The sequence below is a fragment of the Kryptolebias marmoratus genome, linkage group LG3 (genome assembly GCF_001649575.2).
Source record: "Kryptolebias marmoratus isolate JLee-2015 linkage group LG3, ASM164957v2, whole genome shotgun sequence".
NCBI classification, from domain to species: domain Eukaryota; kingdom Metazoa; phylum Chordata; class Actinopteri; order Cyprinodontiformes; family Rivulidae; genus Kryptolebias; species Kryptolebias marmoratus.
In genome coordinates this window covers 8718790-8742901 of record NC_051432.1, presented here as the reverse complement: position 1 = coordinate 8742901, position 24112 = coordinate 8718790, and the positions used below count along the sequence as shown (strand labels likewise).

Genomic DNA, 24112 nt, shown 5'->3' with positions numbered 1-24112 from the left:
TCAGATCAAACTTAAACCTACGCCCTGCTGCTCTATTCTTTTTAGAGCAAAGAGGTTTTCTCCTGAGTTTCTTCCAAACGAGTTCTGATTGTCCTGTCAGAAACATTAACATTTAACTTTCTGAGTGGAGCCTGGTTCGACATGACTGGTGGAGTTTGTTTTTGTTATTATTTTTCCACATTGCATGGTCTGCTGTTAAAGTGAACTTGTTGCCACACCCTGGAAAGATTATCCCTTGTCTTGAAGTTGTAGTAGTTGTGAATAATCAGTTTCATTGTAGAAAAACTGACTCTGAATTGTTTGGTAATGGGCCTATGACACTTTCCAGCAAAAATTTGCTTTTCCAAGGTCATCTTTAAGTTTTTCCTGTTATAGTCGTGTTCACACAAACATGAACGCTCCAGACCAGAAACTCCTTTTTTTAAGTGAAGCTCAGAGTGGCGATCAGTTCATTGATGAGCAGCTCCTGAAATCAGCTTTAATTCAAAAGGAGCGGTTAGTTTATCCACAAACTACTCTTGTACTTTGTCAAATAAATAACGGCATGGTGAAATATGTAGAGTTTTTCCACATTTGTCATTGTTTTAGGACCTAAAGAGGACCTAGTGGTTTTCCTTTTCCTGCCAGGTAGAACCTCCGAGCTGAAGGATGGCGTCCTTACTTTTGACTCTGACTGTTCTGGATGTCAACTCCCATTCACAGCTTTGTCTCTATTATGCACTTCAAACTGAATCTAAACTCATAAATAAAGTCCTGTAGTCATAGTTCATCTCCCCTCATGAAAGAACAGTTGTTCACCATCTCTCACAGACATCTACACCAAAACAAAAGTCACAAGTTGTACTTACACTGAGCTGACAGAAACTCTTTGTTGTCTCTGCTTCTCTCCGTTTCTCACTCTTTCACAGAAAACCACAGGAAGTGCAATAGGAAGTAAAGTTGCTTTGCAAAACGTACACTCGCTGTCGCCTTCGTCTGCAAGAGTTACGAACAAAAGGTCATCACAAACGCTTCTGAAAGACTGCCAGAACCTCTTAGGTGGACACAAACTTGATGTTAAAGCACGTGTTTGTGTGTGTGAATGTGGTAGGAGAGACACGTGCACCGCCTGTCAGTGTGAGGGAGTGTGTGTGTGTGACTTCCCCGTACGACCATGGCAAGAGCTACAGTGACTAAACTTTTCTTCTTCGTGATCCTCGTCTTCATCATCTGTCTCCCAGAGTTCTTCAGGATAGCCACAGGTGGGTCAGAGGATGAGCATGTATCGTTCCAGCTTTGTGTTGTTTTCTGATGCATCGTTTCAGCTCCGTTATCAAGGAAGAGCCGCTCGCTTTATGTTTTGTTCCAACTTCCTCTCAAAGTCGAGTTTTAGAAGAATTAAAACCTTATTTTTTTCATTTTTCTCCTTCTAGAGACAGGGATCACACCCAAATGTTGCTCCATCCATATGAGACTGGCAGCTGTTTAAAAATGTTTCTGTATTGTGCCGTTTTTAAAAACACAGTTCTGTATAAGAGCAGCTTGCTGCTGTTTGTCTTCACTTTTGTTTATCCTCTTCCGTCTTCCCCCCTGAGCATCTCTCCCTGAATGATAAAAAGAAAAACTGGGGGCCAGAGCTTCCATTTAAAGATCTCGCTCTGATTTCTGACTTCAGAGCATGCAGGCTGTCTGAATCTCCATTCTCTTTATCCTTTCAGTGTCAAAAGTGACTTTCCTCTGCCTCCCCCACCAACAAAGGAACCGGGCAAAGAAGGGGGGACATGGGAGGCCTGAAAATCCTGAAGCGACGAGCGAAAATATTTGCGATCCTTCTCCAACTGCAGATGATGAAAAGTGGGAGCAGATCTGCGTGCAGAAGAATCAAACCAACTTGACAGAGTCGGCGTCTGAAACACAGGAAGTCAGAGATGATGTAAACACGAGCTGGTTCATGTGTGAAACGGACAAGAACATGGAGGAGTTGTACAGCACAATCTCAGCTTCAGGTACTTTGCGTCTTCAGCTGGTGCTCAGTTTCAGGAAGGCCGTTCAGTTTGGGTTTTTTATCCATGCGGACATTTTTCTCTCAGGCTAGACCAATCATTTTCTTTATTACCTAAATATTCATCAACAATAACGTCATTTTTAGATTCAAAATTAAATTTATCAGACACTTACAATTATTTACAACCAATTATCTCTATAAGTTATCATGACTGCATTGTTTGGTTCTAATAATAGAAGTAAACCAAATCAGCAAAGGCTTATTGACATAAAAACTAAAAGTTTGTTTTCTGATTGTGAATAAGGTCTTGATGTGTGCTCTTGCAGGTAATAGCAGAATAATACTGTTAGCTTTTGAACTTATGTCTGAAGCCAGGAGTTTGGCATTATCACTACTTTTATGGCCAAAAGTGAGAGGTGATAATGTTTTTGCCCTTGTCAGTGTTTGTGTCTGTAGTGTTCACACAATATCTCATGAACTGCTGGACAGTTTTTATTGAAATTGTTAGAAAGTAATCATTTGTTGTTCATCTACAGCTGGCTAACTTCTGAAGTCAGCCCCATTCAAGATGGCCGCAGCAGCAAAGTGACCTGAGCAAACACACAAATGGCTATAACTCAGATATTTAGCAAAAATTCGGAGTGGTAGTGGCTGAGCATGATCTCCAACCATACTTTGAGAAGTCATGAACTTGGCTTTCATTCACGTGGTCGCGTGATGACAATTGTGTCATTTTGTTCTCATAGCAGCTTCGTCCGCCCCTTCGTGACACAAGGCCCTGGCCGAACTTTTCCTCACAGAGGTTTGCTCCAAGTATTGTGAGATTAATCAGAGGTTGTTGTGGGCGTGTTTATGCGGAAAAGCTGGTGAGCTTTAATGGAGCCATTTTGCTTCTACTGCTCTGCTGAGAAGCAGCTGGAGGCTGTTAGAAAATGCAGCCGTCTTTACAACTGTTCCAGCAAAACTGAGAAACCTGTGAACCTAAAAAGACCAAATGGAGACACAGGCGTCTCTTTGTGGCCGTGTACTGTCTCAGTCGGTTTAATAAACACATCTGATCATAGTAAGAGAAGCAAAAATCTGTACAAGGACAGGAGAGTTGAGAAACCGGTGGGAAGAAACCTGTTTTAACACTGTGGGAGGAGGGAGGAGCTTCCTGGGAGTTCTGATCCGAGTATCTCGTAGACTATGAAAAATGTGAAAACAAACATCTCGCAACCACGTGACTGCGAACCAACTTCTTGACGTCTTACAGAGTATGCTGGAGCCTTAATGGTTGATAACTAATTGACAGAACATCATTTGAAAAATCACCAGACTATCGCTTTAAAGTTCAGTTATGTCACTCCTGAACCTCAGAAATCCAGTCAAGTCAAAGTTTTCCGAAACGAAAACGGCAGCACATTCCCTCTGAGGTCGTGACCTTTTCCTTTGCCTCACAGAGCCTCAAACAAACTTCTCATTTAGGTCTAAACATTAGGAGATCATTTTAGTTAATTGGCTTTTGTCCACAGGTCTGAAGGTGCATTTTGAGATGTCAGTCAAGCTTCAACTCAATGACACAGAGATCCTGATCGGCCCTTTGTACGGCCGCAGTAACCACAGCTCCCTGCACCTCCACCCACCTGAGGAGGAGGAAGACCAAGCGGGTGACAGCAAAGGCCAGAAGGAGGCATACTACTGCTGTCTTCCTCTCCTTCCCACGTCCAAATCAGCCAATCAAAGCTGCTGTCTCCTGTGGCTCGCCAATCAAACAGTTTTGACTGGAAGAGCGAAGGAAAAGCTGCCATGGAAACGGACAGATGAAGGTTGGTGTCGGCAGGAGAGAGAGGTTCCTCTCTTTGTTCCTCGTGTGGCTTCACTCCAAGGTGGGAGAGAGGAGCAGCGACAATGAGACACCAGGAAACGGGACAATCTGTTTTCATTTTATTCAGAGCTGCCCTCTCTCTCGGTCCTCACCGGAGTCATTTTATTCAATAGAACAATTTTCCTTCAATTCTCCTTCTCTGCTGTGATTCTCTCCTCCTTTGTACTACATGATTTTTTTTTTTCCTCCCAAGACCACACTAGCTCCCAATCGTCTGCACCTCCTGTATTGATTTTGGCTTTCTTTCTTTCTTTCTGCTCTGAGCTCCAAAACTCCCCCATTTCTTAAAGCTAAATCTGTCTCATAATTTCCAGATGAAAACTAGACATTAACGAAACGCACAATTTTCCACCAATTTTTTTTTTCCCAGATACTCATTGCTTTTTTATTTTCCTTGGATGTTTTTTGTTTTTTCCTAATTTCTGCTCCTTTTACACATGTATGTCTTTTTTTGCATTATTATTTTATGTCATAATGAGAGATTAACTTTAGGAAACTGTGATGGTTACAGTTTTTTTTTTCTTTCTAAGCCAAAACCGTGTTGATGAAAGTAACATTTTCTGCAGACAGACCTGCGGAGCTGTTCCCTCCAGACGAGTGGCGGTGTCCCATCAGGCTGATCTGGCTGGCTCTGCTGTGTGTCATTCTGCTGACTGTAGTGTCGATTGTGATTGGACAAATCTACCTTGGAAAAAGTGTGTGCAGAAAGACAGAAAGACGTCCCCAGCAGTAGTTCGTTGACATAGCTTTAGGTTTCAAAAATGGCATAAAAATGTGTTTTGTTTCTTTTCTTCACAGAAAAACGCAAGGTGCTCCCCATTGGTTACCATTTTACCAGTAAGCAGCTAAATGGTAAACATTTTTCTTTTCTTTTCTGTCCAGTAAATGCTAAGCTCTCTCTTAAAGGGATAGTTCAGATATTTTTAACTAGGTTTCTGCAGAACGGTAATAAACAAGTAATGCATTATCTGTTGTAGATAGTTCTTTGAAAAACTTTGGCTTGAAGAAACGATTTATTTTGACCAGACTGACGAGTTAACAGCTAGTCTGAGCGGAGCCAAGACCAAAGAAGGCAGCTCCAGTCTCAAAAAATTGTGTTTTTCACTTACATCCCATACAATTATAAATGGGATGACAATGATTTTGCACCTGTTGTTCTTTTCTTTTCTCATTAATGCTGTGGTGCTTTGGTTCTTTGTTGATTTAACAAAAGCACAGTTTGGGTATTTGCAGGTTTGGAGTGCTTTTTTGATCCATCTCTGTTTCTCTTTTTTCCTTTTTTTGTGTGGGTGGGAATATTATCAGCCTGTTGGTATCAGGTTCTGATGGTAATTTGTGGGTGATATGAGTCAAAATACAAATATTGCTCTGTGTGTGTCGGTTTCCTGTGCACTTCAGTGTTTAGACTTCTATTTGCTCAGCACAAGAGGAAGAGCACCTTGTCGTTTTGCACCTCCTCCCTTTTGATTTTGATTGTCCACTGCGCTGCTGGGTTTGGTGAAGGCTTTTGGTGCTGTTCCCACATTAGAGTTTGAAGCTCTGCTTTCCACTTCCTCCATGCAGATGTTTGCAACAATGGGTGATACTGGAGAACTCGTGGCACATTTGGGTTTCTGCCTGTAAAACGTGTTGTATTAAAAAATAGGTGGTGGAAGAAGAGAGGTCCAGGAATGAGGGCTGCCCATTTGTTGAAGCCGGTATCTCTGCAACTGCTGGTGAAACAGCTTTTACTGAGGGAGTCTCCAAAATGTCTCACTGTCCTGTGTGAAGTGCAGAGATTTGCAGTCTTGACGCTTGATGTTCAAAACACTTGGGTGTGACAAGTTTTCTCCTAAAATAGTCGCAAGGTTAGGGCGTCTCAAACCCTTCTCAGTTCTGTTATGGGCGTCTGAACCCCCATCTCAAATCTTTCTCAACTTAGTTTCTGTAAAGTCCAGAGCACTAGAGCTGCACTTTGACACCTGCATGGGAGTTCTCTATGGCAGCAAACATATGAGACCACAGCCCTGACTGTCCAGGTCTAAAAAACATACAGGTGAATAAACATAAATTATTTAAAACTGGTCTAATTTGGCTTATCGTTCATCATCATTTCAAAAGGGAACTCCTCCAGATTAAATCATAAACCTATGGGTGGCTGCTAAGATGTGAACAAAGCAGGCCGAGGCAGATGAGATGAGCAACAAAATAAGCTACATGGTCTAGAATACAGCTTTGCAAGTCGTGCACACAAAAAATAGGTTATGGTCTTTAAAAATTTGGCTGCACAAATTGAAGCCCCCATAGTTCGATAGTTGCAAACACGTAATGAGACGACAAGGGAAAATCTTTCTATTTTCTCGTGTCTCCAGCAGTCACAGCCCAGTGAGCTAGTACCACCTCAGGGATTCATCTTTCACTAGTATAAAAGTAAAAAACATTCAATTATTTTTCTTTTGGCTCTGCGTGAAAATTGTTTATTCATTCATCGTATGTTAGAGTTTTTGTTTTCGTTGTTTATTTGTTTCATCCGATACGAGTCTTACATCTTCAGCATGTCAAGAAGCACGACGGACACATAAACGTATCAGTTTTTCATAACGGAAAATAGAAAGTGTTAATTTTCATGTTTACTTCAATTTCTTAATAAGACTGATATGTTTTATGGACTCAAAGCAAGAATATTTAGGCCCTAACCTCAACTGAGTGGAGTCTGCATGTTCTCATATGTTGTTTATGTCTAGTTAGCTGTTGAATCTGAATCAGACAGAGGATTGTGTCCATGTGCATCAATCTGTCTGGAAGTCCTGTGATGAACTGACAACATGTCCCCGTGTCCCTCGTCCTGCCCAAAGTCAGCTGAGAAAGTCTCCTGCCCTGCAACCGTCTCCACAGTTACCCTTTATTGGACTGTAAAGATGAAATGATCTCAGAACTATTCAGCTAAACCTTTATTTGATGCACAAATTGTTTTGTAATGTCTTATAGTGTTATGACCTTTGAGAGCTCGTTTCTCAATATTAGGACTCTCTCGGGTTTCATAGGAAACCATACCGATGTAACCTTTCAGAACATGGTGCAATTTTGTGACACGCTGCATGTTTCTGATGTTCTTTCATCTAGTTGGCAAGAAACAAACAGATGTCGTTATTTCTAAAGGTAATCTGCACTACGATACATACTTTACATCACAGTATCTGTTCCTCAAGTTTTTAACAAACTCATTTCCAGCAGACGCAACACACCCGCCATTTAAGCTTCGGTCTTGGTCAGGTGAGTTCCTGAAAATTGAACCAAAATCTATCCATCCAAAATAATTTCATCTGTTGTTTCAGTCGTTTGATAGTTACTGTCTTTTTTCACCCTAACAGGACTCTCACCCATTCAAGAGGTTGACAGTCAAAGTAAGGAGACACACACACACACACCTCCTCCTGGAGACACTCACTGAGACAGCTCCACAGATGACCATAAACATCTTAAATATAAACTTTTTTTCATTTCTTTGCCCTCAATTCTGACTTTACCACTGAAAATTCATTTCTTAAAGGAATGCTCATCTTTATGTCAGAGTTTTAGACTAAACTAATCTAATATCAAGAAATGACAGTTATAGATGTTCTGGTCAAACCTTGCAGGCGTGATGTCTTGCAGTGCTGCTCGATCTTGTGAGCTGCGTTAGTGCTCAGAGTGTGTGTTACGAACGATGCTCTGCTACTACCACATTGAACTTTAGCTCAATATATGTGCATGTGACTGAGTTGTAGCCACTTTTGTGTTGGCTAAGATTGATTAGCTGTCGTGACCATCGTGAATCAGATGGAGCCCAAAAGGTAATCAGTTGTAGGTGTACATTCAATAATTATTTTCTAAGGGTTTCCATTAAAATTCATCGAGTGCTTCATGAGATATTTTGCTGACAGACAGACAAACTCAGACACAGATGGACAAAACATGATAACAAGTCCAAATCATCAAAAACAAGACTTTAAGTTGACCTTTTATTCCCTCTTTCCTGATTGTTAGCCAAACTGCATCCTGAAAATGTGTCCTCGCCTCATTTATTTAATTTAAAAAAACAGAACTTCGACTCGCGACACACACCTTAACAAATTACATATTTCTGTGAGTTTGTGTTCACTTTTCTCACATGCATTTTTCAGATGAAATAGAAACCCTGCTGGATGGAAACACCGACCACTGCTACGCAGGTAAAAGAAGCGTCTTTTAAGTTATTCCATGATGTTGAGTCTATTTACAGCCACAGAGAGAAATTTCCACTCTTAAACAAAATGTGAAGTTTTCTTGTAAACTCCTTTGTTTATTTATTTCAAAAACTGAGTATGTTTGAGTTATAATAAATGTTGGAAAATTGAGTTTAGACAAACTTTTATATGGCCTTCTTTTTAATTCGCTTCAACTTGTGTTAATAATGGAACGTAACACAAATATTTCTCGGAAGCAGCTGTGGTTTGCCGCCTCCCTCAGACGACCTTTAAAGGCATTTCTGCATATATTAGTTTTTAATCCAGTTTAGTGGGAGGGATTAACACCCCACACAACATTCAGATGGTGCAGATGCAGAACAGAGTGTATTTGCCTTCAGCTCCTCCACGTCTCCTCTCTCGTCCAGGTGTCTCGTAGGATTTGAGACACCTTTGAAAAAATATTGCCGACATTCAGTTTTGAGGTCGCAGATAAAGGAGAAAGGGGTCGAGAAGGATCCAATAAGTCTGTCAAGCATTTTTTGACATGGTTTTGATTCAAATAGTCAAACAAATTGACCTTCTTTTAAAGCTTTTCCTGTATTGAGTCTTTTCTTTAAAACTCTTCCTGTTCTTCACATACGTCCTAGTTCTGCCTCACACCATTTAACTCTTTGATAAATACCTCCAGTGTATCTGAAATCTTCTGTATCCTCCTCAGCAAATCTTCATCATCGCGGCCATCCTCCCGTCCCCATGGAGGAGCAGGTGTGGTGACAAAGGAGCAGCTGGAGGAGCCCGATGGCCTCCTTCAAAGAGAAAACAACATAAAAAATCCACTTCAAGGTGTTACAGCTTGTTGATTTTCAGCATCTTACCTTCAATTATTCAGGCACCTGGTTAGAAATCAGATTTACGTCTGTAAAGTGTTCACAACGAAATGAATTTGTTGGCCCATCAATTCATTTATTTCGCACTTTGTATAAGAAAGAAAGCCTGTAAACAAACTAAGTCAGGTTGGAGCTGAAAGAGACTGAAACATTTTACGTAAACGATGCTTCCTGTGTGAAATAACTTTGTCTGTACTGATGGATCTCTAAAGGTGGAGAAGCGGAGGTTCAGAACAGGAATATTTATCTGTCAAAGAGCTTAAGAAAAACCTGCAGGAAGCTAAAACCTCATTTAGCCTTTAAGTCAGAGGGAAAATGAATGAAGGAAAAAACTTTCTTGGGGATTGTGAGAATATCTCTCGAAACCAGAAACACTGGATTAAAACCACCTGTTTGTCAGTCGGTGCTTGTGTTGATTTAAGAAAATGGCTGATGAAGTTGTTCTCGGGTCTTTATGAATCTGGCTTCTTATATCTACTGTATGAGGTTTCATTTGTGCCAAAAATGCATTCACATGCACTGAACATGTGACGAAACATTTAAGCTAACAAAGTTTTCTCACCAGTCGGTAAAAACCAAAACAATCCCCCAGAGACATGAAATAAATAAGAAGTTAAGCATGATTTTCATGTGTGTGTGTGTGTGTGCATGAGGGTACACTCACATTATTTTTGGGTTGCCAGCTGGTGAATATTGGGGTATATTTGTAGTCTGTGTGCAACGCGATCAGTCACAGAACCTGGAAGAACCTCTGGAAGTGCTACTGATAAATATGACAGTAATGTCGGAGAAAAGGTTTGCATTGTTTGATGCGTTTAGGCTGCATCTCACTGCTACAGATCAACGTGGACGAACTTAATGTAATTTTAAATGTTTAAAAATATATTTATCCTCGTTTTTTTTTTTNGGGGGTTCTACATTTCCGTATTTATTGTTCTGATGCAGAGAGGCGAGCTGTTTCCTTCAGGTCACAGTTTTTATGTCAGGATAAGCTAACCAGAAGCACATTTAATGCACAGAGCGATGCCGTTCATCGAACTTACAAAAGGACAGAAAAAAAATATGCTTCACAAAATTTTGATTCATGTTTTTTTAATTGTAGCAGCACAACAAACAAACAAAAAAATCCTACATAGTATACTTTTAATGTACATAATTAGGGAACAAAACACTTTTTTGTAAATAATTGCAATAACGTTTTTAAATCAAACCATGATAACAAAAACGGTAGTGTTGCTTCATATAATTTAACACAAAAAACAAAAGAACAAGCAATGGTTTGCTGTGTATTTTCAGAAATGCTAGCATTTATTTTCAAACCAAAATGAAACAATTATAAAGACGCTTCATTAGTGTTTTTTTTTTCTTTGAACATGTCACCATTATCTCCTACTTTCAGTTTCTTGATGAGAAAATAGATAAAAGTTGTTTACATGGGCGTCACCAGACCTCTTTTTGTGAAATGTATTCATCTTTGGTTTACAGTCGAAGCTGAAATGTCTGCTGTTAGATTAGAAAAAAACCTGTCACAAGGTTTTTAGTTGATCAGAACAGGGCTGTTTTCTACGCATCCTCCATGTAGAAGATTATGTTTAAGCCTAAATATTTCTGAGATTTCATACTGTGAGTGGGCTTCTTTCCCATAAACAAGACTAAATCGAATGTATGTTTTTTTAACCTGTTGTTTCTGTTTCAGCAGCAGCTGGACTTAGGAATAAAGTTCATGAAACGTATCGTTCTGTGTTTTTCATTCCTGTGGAAGGTCTAAACTCTGAAAAGATGTGATGTGAGTAATGAAGGGTGGGCCGGGCCTCAGCGGAGCGTTACGTCTACAATGACTCCGGTTGTTTATTACCCAGAATGAGCAGTTAACATCCTTAAAACCAATTTAGAAACTGCAAAATAGGCAGAATAACATTCATAAATACAAAGTGGTATGGACACACATCCAGCCCCCATTTAAATCCTTTCTATTTGTTAATATTCAACTACTTTATTAGCTTCAACCCGTTATGTTCCTCCGTCATTTGTTTGCTGTTGATATAAGCACTTAGTGTGGATAAAAGCACTGAGTTACTGTGTGTACTTCACTGTCCAGCTGTACATTAGGGCGGCGGGATGAAGCGAGCGCGTCAGAGCTGTAATTGGGCTGCTGGCTCCGCAGCAGGTTGGCAGTGTTGGCTCTGGATGTGGGAGATCTGCAGGACTGGCAGCAGCAGCTGAAATGCGTTATGGATGTAGTCGGTGCTGTTGGTGCCCTGCAGACAGAAGAGCCATTATTTTTACAGCTGCCATCATCACCACCATCATCATCATCATTCACGACTACCTACAGCTTAATGTAGAAGAGGTAAGGAGTCACACACTACATGTTTTGTTGTGGCTCAACATACTCATTAAAATAATATATTTTTAAGGCTCCATAGTTGGACTACAACTACTGTGACCAAACGCTTGAAATTAAAGTGAAAATTTATAAACAACTACTGTCCTACCTGCTGTAGATAGCTCTTTGTTTTAAAGGAATAGTTTGGTCATTTCTGAAGTAATGTTCTGTCAAATAGTTATCAGTAGATAGTAACTTATCAGACATCGGTCACAGACCACGGAGTGTGAAGAAAAAGGCTGAAGTTTTTATAGCTAGCCAACTGAGGGCTCATTTTGAATTGTTTTCAGGCTTATAAAATAACTCTTTCTCAAACGTGACATACCGGTGTGAAAGAACGCTACATTAGCCGATATTAAACACTTTTGTATCACACTTCAAAAATGACCAAACTATCCCTTTAATTCTGACCAGACTAACGGCTCGTCCGAGTGAGACCAGGACCAAAGTAGACTGAGACATCTGAATCTGAAGCCGTTTTAAGACAACAGAGGAGATTCAGCTGAATGTTTTTATAAACCTCCATACTGATGTCAGTTTTGCACGACATGCTTATTTACAAAGAATGTTGTAGCGGCAGCTGCTAGCTGTAGCACTTCCTTCATCCATCCCTAATTCCACAACCACATATCAGCTGCAGAAAACCTTTGCTCCAGTGCTACTCCTTTTTGTGTTTCCTTAATTTTTTTAGAGGTTGCTGATTATAGGAGTCATTTAAAAATTAAAACCTGCTGTCTGTAATGACGTATTCTTTAAATAATAAAAATAACTGAATGAGTATTTTTTGGCTAGGAGAAAACAAAAGGTGCCTTTATCTTATTTTTTAAGTGAAGCATAAATTTTTAGCTAAGATCCAAAAAAGCAAGAGCAAAAAAACACTGGACTTCCAACTTCTAACGTACAGAAAATGCAGCACAATTTGAAAAAAAAGTTAAAGATAAATTACTTTTGCTCTGAGATGTCGAAGGGACATTTTATTCCACTGCATGGGTTCTTTTTGGTTTCTGAACAACTCACCGAATAAGATTTTTCAAATCAAGTGAATCCAAAACCAAGTGAATTAAATTTTTTTCGAGTTTTCGAGGCAAAACTGGCCCCAGACACCTAAAATATATGCAGTCCGGCACAAAAAGGTGAACATATTTTATTATACATCCAATTCAATTCATCTTCAAGTCCCTGCACAAGCTTTACCGTAGCCTTTATTAAATGAAACAGGTTATTTCTCAGATCAGCGTCAGTTTCTAGTGCTTCTCATGTAAGTGAGACTCTGCTACATCGCTTGTTTTATTCCTTGATTTTTATCCCAGTTATTTGGGGAAGGACCTTACCTCTTGCAGCACGCTGTCTACTAAAGGATTCAACTCCTCTGCTTTCTTCTGGGCCTGAAAGAGACGCAGCAACACAGATAAGATTACCATCAGATCAATCAGTCCATCTCCTCACCGTCTCCGGTGTATTTAGTCAGAATTAACTGCATGGGCGGAAAACACAAGTACAAAGACAAAAACATCAAAGAAGGATTTACATATCATCAACAAATCTCAAGATTACAAACTATTATTTTCTGTGCCTGGGATGCCTGATGCTGTGTATCTTTTATTGGTAATATGCTGCAGAGCTTTATTGTTGTCACTGATAAACTCTGTTGTGATGGCTGACGCAGAATAACTGTGACCTCAGTATTTCTTGGACTTGGACCCTCTGTACTGTTGTTTTAAGTACTCAGAGTAACAAATAAGTACAGGTCTTTACTCAGACATGTACTTATTTCTTTTTCTGTAAAAACCTTCATCCCAGAGCTGTCATTTCTCCTTGATTCTGCGAGTACACGTACGTATTTGTGAAATGCTTTAAAAGACCAAAATGTCACATTCAATGGGAGTAAAAGGGTGTGCAGTTTATTTATTTATTTATTTTTATTCATTTTTTGACACTGTCAAAAATAATTCTTTGAAGGAATATCGGCTCATTCGCCTCTCATGCCAGAGTTTTAAACTCAGATCATTTTATCTTGAAAAGGAACAGAGTTTTAACTATTTCGGTCAAATCTCGGCTGTAACATTAATCGTCAATCGGGCGAGATATTGCACGAAACCATGCGACCTGTGGGGAGCAGGTCAACGCACTGCACAGCCTGTAAAATCAATCAATAGGTTGTTTTTGCAAACCAAATGTTTCATTTACATGTAACAGAATAATGTTATCATAATACATTTAATATTTCATATTATCTGTTTTATTTGCATCAGGGTTAGGAGTTAGGGTTGTTTACAATATACACCTATTTAGACATTTGTAAACCTCTATAAACATATTTAACTACAATATTAATCAGTGTAGTGAGTCATCACAGATATAAGAGTGCAGAGAGTTTATATTGACCCAAATCTGTTCGAGCTCAGAGTATGTGTGGGGGATGACTCTCAACTATTACCACACCAAAATTTAGCTCAATATCTATAAAGGTAGCCATTTTTGTGTTTGCTAAGGTCAATTACCTGTGGCAGCCATCTTGAATTGGGTTTAATTAATCCATCGCAGATGTACATCCGATGATTAGTTTCTAAGAGCTTCAATAAAATTCCTCCAGCGGTTCATGAGATATTTTGCCAACAGACGCACAGGCCTTTAGTGGCAGCCAGCGATAATAATACCAGTTTCTCCCTGAATGTTTAGATAAACTCTCACCTACCCCGACAAGGAGGAGTGTATCAGAGAACCTCTTAGCCAAGCAGTCCACCTCTTTACACATGGCACAAGTCAACCTGGAATACAAAACATATTGATTATTCTACAGCGAGCTTCGATCTCAACACTGCTTTTCTGAAACAGCACACACACTTCTGCTGAGCGAAGTCACGACACATTCCTAAATCTCCTCCTGTAATGTTAACAGCATCCTCCTCTTTTCTTATAAGAAGTCTGTTGAAGAAATTCAACCATGACAGACTCAAAGTACACAAACACGGTTTGAAAAACATCATATCAGAGTGAATTACACCCTTTACAACAATGTCTTTTCTTAGAGTGATTTTTCTCTGTGGGCTTCCCATGATGTGTTGGTGATTTATGGCCTCGCAGTATGAACCCCAGAGCTCGTACCTGGCGAGGATCTGTGCCTGCTCTCTGGCTGGTTTCTCCAGCTCCTGACCGTGGAGGATGAGCTCTGCCACCTTGTGGAGCTGCTCGATGCTGCGAGCCGTTACCTCGGCCAGACTGCCGACTGACGACAGGTAGACGACCTGCAGAGAGGAAGACAAATAACAACGCAGACAAGAGAGCGAGCACGTCTGATTTATTTAGGCTCTGTCTGCTGAGAGGGATTGTTGTAGAAGTAAAAAATTTTAAAAAATGAAACAAAATGTTCAAAAGACCTCCACAGATCTGGGGTCGCTCTCTGCTGCCTTCTCCTCCTCCTTTCCTCCGTCTTTCTTCTTCTCCTCCTCTTTGCTCTCTCCATACGAGACCTCTCCTCCTGGCTTGTCCTGCGTTTCCTTGACAACTGTCTCCGTAGTGACAGGCTGTTCCACCTTGTTCACCCATTCATGGGCCCTCATCCGAGCCTGGAGATGCATAATTACCACCCATCAGCTGCTGATGTATGCTGATGAGATGCATGTACATGATTCTATGCTGATGTGGACTCTATGAATGTGAGTTTTATTATGCAGAGGATCTTCAGAGGTGATAACTTTCTTTTATATTACCTCCAAAAACTGCAGCGGGATTGTTAACGAGGCTGCGGGTGTGTTCGTGTCTGCGTGCGTTTCTGTGAATAACATTCCTCAGCGTGGAGGAAAAGTTGACATTTTTACCGTCTGTCTGTGATGATGAGTGAATTCCTGGAGTTTTCTTTGTGATGAAAGGTTGTTATTCTTTTTCTGTGGTGAAACTTAACAAGGGTAGTGGGGTCCTGTGTGAGCTCTGTGCTGATTCTGACCGGATTAAGGAGCTGACAGCTAGTCCGAGGCCAAGACCAAAGTGGAAGGCTGCCGCCTTAAAACAGCTTTTATCTCAGAAGTTTCATAGAGTTTCATTTGAAAACTATTACACTGCCACCAGTGTCACATCATGCAGCAGAAATATGATGAAATTCATGATGTAAGCGCCCACACTTCACTGGAAGTGCAGGTATTTACTCTTTTAATTTGAAAGCCTAGGATTCCTTGAAGGAATGCATATCACCCGCCAGCTTTCATGCCAGAGGTTTAGACCGAGATCATCTTTTGTTGACAAATAACAGAGCTGTAGCTGAGTCAGAACAGAGTTGACTCCAACAGTGGATGGAAAAATTAAAGAAAGATCTGTTAGAGCTCAGAATATGCTTCCACCACACCAAATTTTAGCTCAGTGTTTGTAACTCACATTTATGACTCACAGCCTTTGTGTTCACTAAGGTTACTTTTTGAAGGTTTAATTAAAATTCATCCTATATTTTGGTAGCAGACAGATACATGAACACACACACAAAGACGTGGGCAAAAACATTATTGCTCATCTTTACCTTTTGTCAGAGGGTGATAATAATCACAGGATTCAATGTAAACAACTAAAATTATCCCCCGAATCTCCTCACCAAAACAAATCTCTACAATCACTATTATTTTCTTATTACCGCATTAAAATCTATCATCATTTTCCTCAGTAACACATGGTGTAACAGTCAAATTGTCTTTTGTGGATTAATAAAAGAAGCTATTATCCTCTTCAGTCAGAGGTGAGATCATGGCTACATTTGCAGCTGTTTTCTGACTTCAGTTCTTTTTTTGGCACCTGCAGTAAAAAGTAGAATAATGCAAATTGTGTTTGTGTCTTACACAAAATCATGGCTTGATTTGACAAAAAACTGGTGGAAATGTTGGTGTGGATAAAGATAATTTACATAAAATTGAAAACACCTTGGTGAAGATTTACATGATAGTTTCTTGCTTGTTTTTTTTCTTCTTGTTTTTGTGGCTCTGATCATTTTTGCTGCCTCCAACAGTACACACAGATCTTTTTACCGCAGATTTTAGAAATAAACTCCAGCAGCTGAAGGAATTAATCTGTACACATTTGCATTTTAATGATGATAACAAATTTGTTGTTTTAATGAGTAAAAATAAACACAGTGTGTCTGTGACAATGTTATTGCTTTAATATCGGAGATTATCCTCAGACTTAATGATTCACAAATAACTGAAAATACTTTTATAACTATTAAAAACACTGTTTGTGTCCTTGCCACTGTGTGTGTGTGTCACCTTGTTGAGTTTGTCTGGAGTTGCAGCAACATGAAGCTCAAACAGCAGCTCAGTGAGGACGCTGACAAACTCCTCTCCGTCAGCAGCTGAAGAAAACAAAGACAAACAAACAGCTCTCTCGAGTCAGCGTATTTAAAGGTACACGGCAACTGTTAAAAGTTATGATTCATGCACCTTCTACTGCATTAATGCTTCGATTTTCCTCATGCACACATTAAATTGACATGATTCTTCTGTGATGGGACCTCATTCTTGTTTGCATGCTAATTTAGTGTCAACTCTTTGCATCAGAATTACATGTATGACCCATGCACATTCAGTGTCTTGATCGTTTCTGCTGCGAGTTTGTCATCGGCCCCTGAACACTGATGCTGGATCAGGACTGGTTCACCCCTCCCGGGTCCCTACTGGGAACTGTGACAGTCCCCGAAGGCGCCCGTCACACGCTTCGTGTTTAAAACGTAACGTGACACGAGGCTGGTGGGACGTGTTCAAACTCACCGCCACCTCAGCGTGCGATTCGTTGTGGCAAAACCATTTCTTTTCTCTCCGAGTTCTTCAGATAATCAGGAGGGAAAATAATCACTTCCACAAAAGGTTTAAGATAATCTGAGCTTTTGCTGAACTCTGAATAATTTAGGTTTGCCCAAAGATACAATAGGAGCTTTGTATTTTTACTTCTTTCACGAACGGGGAAAATGATGAGACACAGAACCACGAAGACTTTAAAATCCAGGCTGAGAGCAACAACATGACGCCACAAACAGCATCATGTAGGAGTTACAGGACTGGGACAAAGAAAAACCTTCAGCTCAGACGACTCTGGATAAAAAAATAACTTCACAGTAGTTACTGTGATTCTAGGATATGAGCACCACCACACCTGCCTGACGTTAAAGGGATAATTCAGGCCTTTTTGAAGAGGGGCTCTGTAGAAAGGTTATCAATAATAAATATCTTACATGTTGTACGTAGACGTCACTCTTTAAACCACCTCAGCTTGGATGAAGAGTTTAATTCCAATTGGACTGATGAGCTGATGGCTAGTCTGAGCAAGACCAATACACTATAATTTTAAAAAAGTGATGGGGTTCATACAAATGCTGTTTTATAACCTTTCAGCCTGCTGTCAATTTTTCTCAATACTGTTTTTATACAGAAATCTATGATTATTTGCAAGTGCAAACAGTAGCAGCTAGCTGTAGCACTTCCAGAGCAGCCATGGGTCACTTCTGGCAGGAGTATTGTAACATTTTTGCTGAAAAAACTGTGTAATGTAAAACTGATGGCAGTGTTAGGGTTTATAATGTGTTTTAAAAAATTAGTGTTTTTATGAACACTTCTCTTAATACACATATTATGCCACACGTTATTTGTGAAATTTTTCAGATTGGAGTTGCTTTGAGACGACAGCAACCCACTTTTGGTCCTGGCTCTGCTCTGATTAGCTGTTACTGTCAGTCCGGTCAGAATTAATCTCTATTTTTCCAAACTGAGGTCATTCAAAGAGCTATCTGCAACAGGTAAAACACTAAGTATTCATAACCTTTTCATAAAAAACCCACTTTGAAAGAGCTGAACCATACCTTTAGGTAGGTCAAGTCAAGTCAAGTCAAATTTATTTATATAGCACTTTTCAGCAACAAGGCGATATAAAGTGCTTGGTCTGCTGGAAGAAGATGTGCTGCTAAAAGTTTAAAACCGGATGTTGCCTAGTGATGAAATAAATGTTATGGTGGATTTAATGTTGAGGCTAATTGATACATCATGACACGAGGACAGGGCAGGTTTCTGCTGCTCCAGGTCAAGTGAAGTAAAAAATGTTTGTTTCAATTGGTGAGCTAAGATCTAACTTTTTTTTTTAAAACCATCCGTTTCAACCCTCATCTCTGATCCTCTGAAATATCCGACCGAAGTGACAGAAAAGCTCAGATTCAGGTGTCTCTCCTCTCACTACGTGTCCCTTTGTCAAAGTCTGCCACAGACCACCTGATCCCGGGTCAGTGCTCAGGGACTGCACCCACCTCCGTCCGGTTTGGATCACTCACATAAAGGGGTAGAACAGTGTATTTGGGAACTTAGATCACCATTATCCTTCGTCTGTCCTCCGGTCTCCTCTCCCTCTTCTTCCTGCTGCTTGATGAAAATGTCTTTGATGAAGATGAGCTCCTCCTTCACCTCCTCCTGCTCTTCTTCCACCAGGGAGGAGAGGAAGGCTTGGACCTAGGAGCACACAGACAGCATGATGTGCTCTGCGTGCAATCAGAGCGTGTTTCTCATCCAAGGCTCGGGGTTTGAGCTCGTACCTTCGCCTCGCTCTCGTTGGACAGGATCTCCAGGGCCTCGAGGTGCGACAAGCCCTGGAAGTCATCAAAAAGAATCCCGTAGTGAGCTGTGGGTGCGCCGATCAGCTGGCTGCTCAGACGTGCACGCTCCTTCTCCTTCGCTTCCCTCAGCATCTGGAAAAAATCAGCAAAACATCAGCTTAGAGAGAAACTATAAGCTGCAGGTTTCCTTATTGTTGAGTTTGTGAACGCAAGTGTGCGTCAGCATGCCTGGCTCAGAGAGGCAGTCTTCTGCATCAGGGTCTTAGTCTTCTTAAAACCGGGGTCACTTTCTGCCAGAACAGTCATGGTCTTCTTTCCGATGAACTCCAAGGCATCGAGACCTCCACTGATGACTGACTTACCCTGTTGGGACAAAAACAGAAGAAGGGACAAAGAGAGGCAGATTTTGGAGGCTCAGTTTAATCAAAACGGTTTAAAGAAATTCATTTAAAAAGTGAAAATGGTGGAAAAGATATACGAATTTAAACAAAGCTCAGATTTTGACAGGCGACATTACAATAATTCAGAGACAAACACATTTTAAAATACTGAAAAATTAAGTCAAAATATTAAACAGATTTTAATTCATATTTATAAATGTGTGTTTTTGTTCCGATTCTGGTTAAACATATTTTAACAAGCATTTTAATTAATCCTCCAAGTCACCAAGAAATAAACCAAAATTAAGAAGAAACCAACTGCGCTTTTTCTACTTTTATTTAAATTTTTGTGACCGATTTGCATTTATTGTTACTGCACATAACAAAGTCGGCATTTTAGACCGAACATTTCCTGGTTCAGAGACTTTCTGTTTGTCTAACCAGGCCGTGAAGTGTCTAGTTTTAAGTCGCAGGCGTCTCCATCTTGTCTCTGTACGTATTTTGACTCTCCTCCGACAGAAAACATCCGAGGCAAATATCCTTCATATCAAAAGTTTACTCCAGCAGACTGAATAAACGTGGGAGCGGCTGCCAAGGTGGGAACAAAACGAGCCGAGGTGGGCAGCTAAATAATCTGCACGACCATGAATGCAGTTTTGCAGGACGTGCACACACACACACACACACACAAAAAGCAGTGATTTTCAAAAACTGGCTGTTCAAAACGCTGCCTCGTGGCTTGCTGCTCAAGTACTCAGAGGTCAGTGAGACTGCAACGGAAAATTCACATATTTCCGCACAATTTCTGGTCATCAACTAGTCACCAGCAGTCCCCACCTTTCCTCTTTGAGACTTGGACAGCTCAGACTGTTGTGTAATGTAACAGTGTGAACACAATCAAACTACTAAGTTGTGCCAAATCAACATCTGTTATGAATTTACGGCCGACTAAAGTGGATTTACAGTATATATGTCAGGTTTCACAGTGTGTGTGTGTGTGTTCACTCACAGTGTTCTGCACAGCATGTGTGATTGAAGAGAAAACACCTCGGCTCGGTGCTGCATCAGCAGCAGCTCTTGACGATGGAGACTCCTCTGAGCTGGACAGTTCAGCATCTCCACCACCTTCTCCTCCTCCTCTTCCTCCTCCTTCCGCTTCCTTCTCCTCTGTTCTCTCCTCCTCCTCCTCCTCTTCTTGCGCCTCCTCGCCTACTGAGGTCCTGTGAAGGCGAAGAGCCTCCCCAGCCTTCACCTTAACGGAGGTCAGGCCCTGCCCTGCACACAGAAACGTGAGGATGGAGTGCGTGTAGAGGACCGTTTATATGTCTATCAGACATGGAGTCCAACCACATCAGGAACAAAATGTTGAAGGTTGTTGTTCTGAGTCCCAATCAGGCGACGTCCTGCTGCGTTACCTAACAATAACCTCGAAAACAAGGCATAAGGACGTACCAACAGTGGAGGTAGCACTGCTCAGGAGAGATTTCCCCCATGAACTCCAGCCTCCCCAACCTTTTTCCTCCTGCTGGAGGGACATCTGCACACACAAGAACAGTACACACATCACCGTATTACTTTAAAAACATTTTTCTGGCAGCAGTCACGCATTAATAAGTTTTAATGTAAGCTTACTGTTTAGTCTATGAAAAGGTGAAAAAAGATCAAATGAAAAAGAAACTCATCTGCCTCAGTTTACATATATATTTCAGGTTTTAAAACCAATTTGATAACAGACTTTTTAAAACACTGGAGCACTGGAGGTGTGTGTTAACACAATGACCTTAGAGAAGCGACTGCCCATCAGTCTGGGGAGGGTTAAAGGTCATTTCCAAATAATTCAGAGTCCATCATTCTACGGTGAGAAAGATTATTCACAACTGGAAAACATTTAAGACAACTGCCAAGAGTGGACGACCCAACAACTTCACCCCAAGGTCAGACCGTGCAATGCTCAGAGAAACTGCAGTTAAAAACATGGGCTCTACAGGCCTCAGTTAGAAGGTTAAAGGTTAAAGGTCATGACAGAACCATTAGAAAAAGACTGAACTTGGCTTGTTGGAAGGTTTACCAGGAGAAAGTCTCTTCTCTCTAAAAACAACGTGGAGGTTTGTAAAGTTTCATCTGAATGAAGCACAAGATTTCTATATCAATGCAAAGTAGAGATGATTACCCATAATGCACAGCTCCATGTTTACTGTAAACCAAACATGTTCTATCAGCACAAACTGTCAGCACGGCGGTGGAGGGCTGATGGTTTGGGCTCCTTTCAGTCGACCCTGAACTCCTCTGTAGACCTAAATATTAACGAGTCAAATGTGAGGCCGTTTGTCTGACAGCTGAGGATCGGACCGAACTGGGTCATGAAACAGAACAATGACCCCAAAGCTAATCTACAACAGAACGGCTGAAAAAGAAAAGAATGGAGATGCTGCAACGATGCAGTCAAAGTCCAGAACCTCCACCTGATTGAAAGGCTGTGGGAACAATAAGAGAGCTGAGCAGAAACAAATGTCTGCAAACCTCAATGAGCTGAGGCAACATCGGAAAGAAGAATGGGCCAAAATATCTCCACAACCACGAGAGGAACTGATAAAATCATATGAAAAACTATTTTTGAGAGTATTTGCTGCTAAACTTGGTTCTACAAGCTTCTGAATCATGAGGTGGGTTTATCTTTATCACACACATCTTTTTTATTTTATTTTCCTTTTTGTTTAATAAATAATGTCACAGCAGAATCTGTTGAGTATTTTTGTACACTTGATGTTTGAGTTGAATAATTTTAGAACCTGATAAAGACCAGATTAGTTTCACTGTGTCCTGATAGATAAAAATAAGCATTTGAATATACAGAGGATATAATTCTCCTAAGCCTGCTGCAGAGCATCACACATTTATGAACTCAAATTACGTTGACAGAAACTCGAGGCACAAACCTTCACCTCCTCCTCTGAACCATCTGCCTCCGGCTCCAGGCTCACTGCTTGGTCGCATTCAGTCACCTGACCCTCAGCGGGGGGCCCCGCCTCGCTCTCTGAAGCATCACTTTTGGCGTCGGTGTCCTCCACCGCCGCCTGCTCGGTGGACCGTGGAAGGTCGACAGCCTCAGGTGCGGCAGGAGGAGGAGGAGGCGGCAGTGGAGCGGATGACTGTTCGGGTGGCGTCGGAACATCCTGACAGGGAACAGGGTCGGCGTGGGGAGGGCCCACAGATGGAGGCCCGCTGTCGGTACGGGGCTCCGCATCAGAGGGGGCATCCTGGGACATGGTGATCTAAGAGGAGGGTGGATATCTGTAAGGGGAGCTATTACTCATCTGTTTTAGATTTTAAATATTCGAGAAAGAGAGAAAGAAGCGAAAGTAAGAGTTTCTGTGGGAGCAAAGACATCCTGACTTACTCAACTCTACATGTAAGCACAAAAATAATGACAGAATTGCAAAACATGAGCTCAACCCAGATTGAGTAACTGTAAACACTTGAATCAATACATCAGTGTAAAAAAAGAGAGTTTGCAAACACGTTCACCATATAATTAGGGTAAAAGTTGAATACTTAGCCACCACTACTGTACATGAAACATTTTCTCTTCAGATTGTACTGTTTGTAGCTCCTCAGTAAATGGACATAAAGTGATTACAATAGCTGCTCAGTAATATAACAACTTTTTAAACTTGGTCTTCTTTGCAATAATCTATGTGGGAAATTAACAGAGCAAACAAAAGAAACTAATTTATTCAATAAGTGTCTTCTTTCAACAACAACAACAACAAAAATAAGCATCTCTTTTGGAAAATATCTGACATTTATATAAAAAAAATGAATGCCTAATTTGTGGGTTTTTCGCTTTTTACAAATTAAAAAGAGAGATTCCCATTTGTGAACTACATCGCCATCTTGTGGTAACTCCCTGTAAGTACACTCATTTCATTTATTATTGTCGCATCATGTTTTCAATCACTGTTCTGTTTGCTTGTTTGTTTGTTTGTTTATTTGTTTGTTTGTTTGCAGCCAAAAAGTCCTTTAACATCTTGTTGTCTCTGATGAGATACATGCACAACAAGATAAATGTACTGCTTTGCTTTATCAGGAGGCAATGTTTTATATTTAATATATATATATTTTAAATACAAAACAGACGTTAAATATTTGTTAAAAGTGTCCCGGAGCAATAAGAATTTCTAATACTTGGATTTTAAGTAAATATTTTAAAACGTACCTGTAGAATAAAGAGACCCCTAGATCTGAAAATAATAATTTTAACACCAAAAAAAAGTCAACAACAAATAAAAATCTGCTTCAGTTAACGTGGTTCAAAACTTTTAAAAAGCAGGACAACTTTCTCAACACCGTCAGGCGATCTGGAAACAAACACTATTTGAACTGTAGTTTAAAGCAAATATCAATAACAAGTGTTTTTTTTTCTTTCTTTTAACAAGTAACACGCAGCCATTTTCAGCACTTTAGTTAGGAACGTCGTAATAGCTGGCTTTCTAGACAGTTTAGTCCCTGCAGTTCATTCAGAGGAAAGTTGTAAAGCTCAAAGACAGAGTTTTGTTTTTGGAGAAACAAACCGTGCAGCTCACCCGGTCGGTGCCAGCCAGCGGCTCCTCTTCCGCCCCGCCACGTCGGCAGGCCGCGAGCCCGTGACAGCGCCAGAGATGAAAAACGCTCAAGATAGTTCACTGCCCGAGCAGCTCCTGCTAACACGGCTAATCACGACGGCCACGTTAAGAGTACTCTGCGGTACACAAGAAGTTGCGCGAAAGTAAAAGACCCTCACCTACGACGTAGTATTCTGTTTTCAAGTTTATTCGCTTTTTTCGGAACAAATGAAATCATAAGTTTAGG

General features: G+C 40.6%; 2 protein-coding genes across 5 annotated transcripts; one reads left to right on the top strand and one right to left on the bottom strand.

Moving 5' to 3' along the window:
- Nucleotides 1-935: 935 nt before the first annotated feature.
- LOC108250215 lies at nucleotides 936-9817 on the top strand. Of its 2 annotated transcripts, none has more exons than XM_017440103.3 (10): nucleotides 936-1241; nucleotides 1698-1985; nucleotides 3499-3792; nucleotides 4418-4546; nucleotides 4650-4703; nucleotides 6954-6989; nucleotides 7065-7103; nucleotides 7202-7234; nucleotides 7994-8041; nucleotides 8757-9817. In XM_017440103.3, the coding sequence occupies exons 1-10, from the start codon at nucleotides 1154-1156 to the stop codon at nucleotides 8810-8812; spliced, it is 1065 nt and encodes a 354-aa protein (XP_017295592.1). In that variant the 5' UTR covers nucleotides 936-1153; the 3' UTR covers nucleotides 8813-9817. The 2 variants fall into 2 exon arrangements, with proteins under 2 accessions (XP_017295592.1, XP_017295512.1); XM_017440023.3 differs by having other exon boundaries at nucleotides 7062-7103.
- Nucleotides 9818-9997: 180 nt separating this feature from the next.
- On the bottom strand, nucleotides 9998-23953 carry fam114a1 (family with sequence similarity 114 member A1). Of its 3 annotated transcripts, none has more exons than XM_017403718.2 (13): nucleotides 23848-23953; nucleotides 22201-22536; nucleotides 20717-20801; nucleotides 20274-20539; nucleotides 19113-19247; nucleotides 18864-19016; nucleotides 18606-18780; nucleotides 16558-16643; nucleotides 14689-14877; nucleotides 14417-14556; nucleotides 14007-14079; nucleotides 12643-12696; nucleotides 9998-11183 (listed from the first exon to the last, which is right to left on the bottom strand). In XM_017403718.2, exons 2-13 carry the CDS (start codon nucleotides 22528-22530, stop codon nucleotides 11058-11060), a joined length of 1812 nt encoding a protein of 603 aa, XP_017259207.1. In that variant the 5' UTR covers nucleotides 22531-22536; nucleotides 23848-23953; the 3' UTR covers nucleotides 9998-11057. The 3 variants fall into 3 exon arrangements, with proteins under 3 accessions (XP_017259207.1, XP_017259927.1, XP_024860017.1); XM_017404438.2 differs by having other exon boundaries at nucleotides 18645-18780; XM_025004249.2 differs by having other exon boundaries at nucleotides 23836-23908.
- Nucleotides 23954-24112: the final 159 nt, after the last annotated feature.